Raw genomic sequence first — 6000 nt, forward strand, 5'->3', positions numbered from 1 at the left:
GCCTTTTTTTCTTTGCTCACTGTAACCTGAAAGTAATGCCTTTTGCAGGGTATATATACCAAGTGGGCTGGCAATAGCTCTGAGTGGCAGATGTCTTTAAGACCTGCTCTCTAGGCTAAGTCAGGCAGGGAGGCGGGGAGGGCTGGAGCTGCCTCCAGGGCCTTGCTGGGGGGGGAGGTCCTGGGGGAGGGGCCAAACCGGGGCAGGACTGTGTGGCCCCGCCCCAAACCAGGAAAGTCCCGCCCCCTGGCGGGATATGGCAAGCCTATATTAATACTGTATAGAGTTTTGTCTATTTGTTTATAAATTATGTCCCCGATGGTTGCATTCCAATCTATGTACTGTCTTGTGGTCTTCAATTTGTACATAAGGAGCTAACCATCAGGAATGTAAAAAACAAAACAAAAACAAACAAACAAACAAACAAACAAAAACAGAAATGCACTGCAGTCTGGTACATACATGCCAGCATTATATAAAAACCATTGTCCCTTTTTCCTTCCCATCCCCAATAATACTCCAAGACTTTTCCAATAAAGCATGGAAGCACACATTCTTTCATTCTTCCTGAGTCACAGAAAAGAATGTATAAGCCAAACATGTATATCAGAGTTCAAGAGATATATGTACAAGTATAGAGCCAATATTATCTGTTATGATTTTTTGTTTTTAACTGAATATTGCATCTGTTTTGTTTTTTGTAAATTGTGGTAAGTCATGAAAGAGCAGCACAATTTTAAAAAAAACCTAAACATGTCCATTCCGTCATATGGTAGAGTAGTAATAGCTAAAGGCATCAAACGTACACATACTTGCTTAAAGTTCTGTATAAATGAACTCAGCAGGACTTGCTTTCAGTAGATAACCTTAGAACTGCACTGGAAAGCACATTATCACTAATAAAACTCAGCAGGCAGACTACTTTGATAAACATTTTTTTTTCATTCACAAAATAATAATACACCATAAGATTCCTATATCTATTTGGATATACCAATTTATTTGGTGTATCTATTAGGATTCATGACAATTATCATCATATGGGGGACTTCTACTCAAATATATTTGTTTCTAGCTCAAGTAGCACAACAATAACATACCAGCATGCATACCTACTCAGAAACAAGCCCCAGTGTATTTAGTGAGCCTAATTCATATGAAAAGGTATACAAGATCACAGGCTTAATATCTCAAGACAAAGTTAAAATCTATCCACAAAGTATATTTTATATGGTATAAACTGTCCCTAAAGTATTTTCCAAAAGAAAATGAAATAAGTCTCAATGTCCTATTTGTTTAAAACGTGGATTTAATATACTTTAAATGAGAGTTTGCCAGACTATGTTTAATATTTGGACTTGTTACACAAGCTAGAAGTTAAAAAAAAAGCATAGAACCAATTAAATACAGACTCTGATGGCAGTTTAATGTGATGTTTTTTAACATTTAAAATGTCACATTCAATAAATAGAAATATTGCTAGGGTTGCTATGCCCTACAAAAATGACATATTCAATAATGCAATATTTATTCAGTAAAGCTGTTTAGTAAAACAAATATTGCTGAGAATATCCAAACAACTCCAAGTATCCTGATTTTTTTGTAACAGAAAACTGTTTCACCTGCAAACAGACCACCTATTTTTATCATAAGTTAAAACATTTGATTCTTGCTCCAAGAAACCCACAGCAATTAGTGCTGCATGCCACCATCAGATAAACAAAGTGAACTTTGTCCATTTTTCCTGAACCAAAGAAATGAAAGCTTTCCCTTTACAACCAATCTGAACCGAGGAATTCATTACCACACTTCCTGCCGGAAGATCAGGAGTGCAGTCACCTGTTCCCAAGCAGGGGAGGATCCAACGTGGCAGAATAATCTATGGTGCAATACCTGGTGACAAGTCACATCACCAACTACACTCATTTGTGCATGTTGTCACTCAGCAATTGGTGATGCTGAGAAAACTTTTTGAGGGGGAGATTTCAAGGGAACTTGATAGAGGTGCCATAGAGAGGCTGCATCAGCCTAGAGCAGTGGTTCTCAAACTTTGGTCCCCCAGCTGTTTTGGACTTCAGATCCCAGAATCCCCAAGCCAGCTTGGCTAACAATTTGGAATTCTGGGAGTAGATGTGAAAAACATCTGGAAGACCAAAGTATGGAAATCACTGGCCTAGAAGTGGGAGGGTGAGTGAACACACACAGAGAGCACACAGACTGTACAGGTTTAAAATCGTACTTCACAGAACACCTCTAATACAAGAAGAAGGAAGAAAGAAGACAGATCCTAAGGTGTAATTACGACTGCAAGATGGGACTGAATCCAGATGTGTTATCAAACTGGGTAGATTCAACTGTATTCCTTAACAACATATTCAGGGATTGGCCATACAGCAAAGTACAATAACATCCAAAATCCACACATCATACACGGAGTGTGTGTGTGTGTGAGATGAATGATATTTTTGCACTAAGGAAATAGGAGGCAGGACCTAGGGTTTTAATACAATTTACCTGTGAACATGGGTCCAAAACACACTGCAGAAATAATCCAGTTTAAGACTGCTTTAACTGCTCTGACTTAGTCCTAGGGGATCTGGGAAATATAATTTATTGTGGCACCAGAGCTCTCTGACAGAGAAGGCTAAATGTCTCACAAAACTACAGTTCCCAGGATTCCCTAGCATTGAGCCAGGGCAGTTAAAGCGGTCTCAAATTGGATTATTTCTGCAGTGTGGTTTGGACAATGCTTCCTCCAAACTCTCACATTCTGTGCATTTTGGTTGGCCCCATAAAGGTATCAATGTTTATGTAAAATCGAAGGCTTTTATGGACGACATCCAGAGTTTTTTGTGGGTTTTTTGGGCTATGTGGCTACTCTTCCAGAACATGGCCACATACCCCCCCAAAAAACCACCAAAAACTATATCACTGTCTATGTTTTGTGGATTTCGGGTGTTACTGTGGTTTGGATCCCCTGATCTTTAGGCTCATTGTGTTTTTGTTTGAAAGGTGAAGGCAGACAAGAAGGCCCCCCTTAAGTTTTGTTGCTGTGTGCCTTCCAGCCGTTTCCGACTTACAGTGACCCTAAAGCAAACCTTTCATGGGCTTCTTTTGGTAAATTTCTTCAGAAGGCCTTTACTAAGGAAAAGTGTAGGAGAAAAGTGGCATGTCGGTAAGAGCTAGTTTTCATTGTGAAATCGTCAAAGAGGCATTTCTGAGTTTCACAATACAGTGGGCAGACGCAGGAGTTTGTTTCCACCGTAGATGCTCAAGTCCCATTAAATATGACAGCATAGTGAAATGGTGATCCTTATACAAAATGGCAAAAACAAGGTTTGCTTGGGGAATTTATATTACTTTTTATTGCATTATATTATTTTGTAATACTTTCAGGCTGCGGATGGTGGTTGAATCCAGGGATGAAAACGAACAGTTGGATACAGAGGGCCCACTGTCAATATCCAAGTCTCGCCCATCTGGCCAGAGATGGAGCTTCGATATCCCAAGAACTGCAGGTCCAAAACACACTGCAGAAACAATCCAGTTTCAGAGCGCTTTAACTGCCCTGGCTCAGTGCTAGGGAATCCTGGGAATTGTAGTTTATGGTGGCACCAGTGTTCCTCAGGGTCCTACTAAGGTCCATTGACAACCGACCTCACAGGAATATCCTCCGAGTAGTAAACCTTTGGGCTGGGAACCAAGATGTCCAAGGTCTTCAGCCTTAACACAGACATGCGGCTGCGTCCACACTGCAGAAATAATCTGGTTTCACAAGGCTTTAATACTGTCCTAAAATCCACAAATCGTACACAGAGTGTGTGTGTGTATGAGACGAAAGATATTTTTGCACTGAGGAAATATGAGGTTTTAATGCCATTTAGCCTGTGAACACTCTTCCTCCAAACTCTCATGTTTTGTGCATTTTGGTTGGATGCCCATAAAGGTCTTGCTGTTGATGTTTGGTGGATTCCGGATGTTGTTGCACAGTCCTCTGGATCCCCTGACCTTGTGTTTTGTTTGTTTGAAAGGTGCAGGAAGGCAGCTAGGCCACAACAAACGGGGCGGACTAAAAGCAATGGCAGTACTTGCCCACAGGGAAACCCTACTTGCCCATCGCAGAGAACCACTGGGGAATACATTCTCTATGGGCAAGTGTTCCCTGATGACTCTCTATGGGCTAGTATAGTTTTAGTACGTCCCACAAGAAACTACAGCGCCCAGAATGCCACAGCAGGGAGCCGCGGCCCTTGAAGCGCTATGAAACCGGATTATGTCTGCAGTGCGGATGCAGCCGTCTGAGAGGCTGGGAGGTGGTCGGGCGGGCGAGCGATGGGTGCTGGGCTGGGCCTGGGTCCCCTCCCTCCCTCCCTGACTCACCCAGCGCCACCTGGCAGGCTCTCCTGAGCTGCCCGTGCGGGGGCCGCTTCGCCTCCTTCTCGGAGAGGATCTTCTCCAGGGCCCGGGAGACGAACATACTCTTGGTGCGGGTGTCCTCCTCGCGGGAGGCCGGGGGCTGCATGGTCTCCGCTTCCCTTCCCCGCCTCAAGGGCTCCGGCCGCACCTGGGCTCTTCCCGCAGCCGGAAGAAACGCGGCTCCCTCAGGAAAGGAGGAGGCGCTGCTGCTGCTGCTGCTGCTGCTGCTGCTGCTGGCGGCGATGGACAGCGACACGGCGCCGCCATCTTGGAACCGTCACGTGACCTCCCCTCCCTCTCTCTGCTGCGGCCAACAACGGCTTTCCCTCGCGCTCGCCCTGTCAGAGCCAGTGACGTAGGAGGAGAGGGCGGAGCCAGTGACGTACCATGGAGGGCGGGGCTTGCGCTGAGCTCCTGAGGGATAAAGGCCAATAGGCCGCCCTTGGATGAGTCTGCACTGTTAGAATTAACGCGGTTTCGTACCGCTTTAACTGCCACGACCGTTAAATCACTGGGATTTGTGGTTCATGTGAAGTACAGTAACAACCCCACAAGCCACAAAATACAGTTCCCTGCAGAAATAATAATCCACTTTTGAGGCCGCTTTAACCGCCCTGGCTCAGTGCTAGGGAATCATGGGAATTGTAGTTTATAGTGGCACCAGAGCTCTCTGACAGAGAAGTCTCGACCTCTCACAAAACTACAATTCCCAGAATTCCCTAGCACTGAGCCAAGGCAGTTAAAGCGGTCTCAAACTGGATTATTTCTGCAGTGTGTTTTGGACCAATGTTTCTATTATTAATAATATTATTATTATTAGCTTTGTACAGCGCTGTACAGAATAATCAGGTGACTTGAAATACCTGAAGGGTGGGGGGAGGTCATGGATGCGGGGGATGCACGGGCTGGGGAGGAAGGGGATAACATCGCCTTGAGCGGAGCTCCTATTGAGGTGGTGTGGGGCAGGGGAAGGTATGGCGGTGGGAGGAGGGACTTGCGTTCCAGGGGAAGGCGAGATCGATGCCTCATATCTATCTCCCCTTCCTGTCCCCCTCCCAACCTAAGGGACCTGAGGGTCACTCCAACCGTGCCACAAACCCTGTCGCTGCTCCTGTGCAACGCCAGATCGATCAACAACAAGTCCCACATCCTCCACGATCTGTTGGAGGACCAAAGTTGCGATCTGGCTTGCATTACCGAGACCTGGCTTGGGCCTGAAGGGGATGCTGTGTGGGCTCAGGCCCTGCCTGCCGGGTTCTCGGTGAAGGACCAGCCCAGGTTAGGTGGGCGGGGTGTGTGTGTGGCTAATGGACTCCCTTAACGAGCTGACACAGCTGGTCGCTGAACTGATGCTGGAGACGCCCAGGCTACTTGTCCTGGGTGACTTCAACATCTCCCTCACGGCCAGCTATGTTCCACCCGGTGCAGCTCGCGAATTCATGGATACCATGGCGGCCATGGGCCTGTCCCAGCTGATCTTGGGTCCCACGCATTGTGCGGGTAATACTCTTGATCTGGTCTTCTGTTCGGATGCGGAAAATCCGTGGGCGGAAATAACTAATATTTCCCCCCTGCCATGGACGG

At 45.9% G+C, this 6000-nt stretch overlaps 1 protein-coding gene across 5 annotated transcripts in view; it reads right to left on the reverse strand.

The window, feature by feature from the left end:
• LOC149315678 (brefeldin A-inhibited guanine nucleotide-exchange protein 2) overlaps nt 1-4655 on the reverse strand; it is a 74954-nt gene extending 70299 nt beyond the window's left edge. For 2 of the 5 annotated variants that reach the window (XR_016280386.1, XM_089513871.1), the window contains exon 1: nt 4381-4654. Coding sequence is in view for 4 of the 5 variants with exons in the window: in XM_089513871.1 (XP_089369997.1) it covers nt 4381-4522 (142 nt within the window). In the remaining variant the exon portion in view is untranslated. Of the gene's footprint in view, nt 1-4380 lie in introns of all 5 variants that reach the window. The other 3 variants (XM_089513869.1, XM_089513870.1, XM_089513872.1) reach the window with 3 other exon arrangements.
• Between the last annotated feature and the right edge of the window lie 1345 nt (nt 4656-6000).

Source organism: Sceloporus occidentalis, unplaced genomic scaffold, assembly GCF_023333645.1.
Source record: "Sceloporus occidentalis isolate IW3139 unplaced genomic scaffold, rSceOcc1.0.p SCAF_3, whole genome shotgun sequence".
In the NCBI taxonomy this organism is placed as follows: Eukaryota; Metazoa; Chordata; class Lepidosauria; order Squamata; family Phrynosomatidae; genus Sceloporus; species Sceloporus occidentalis.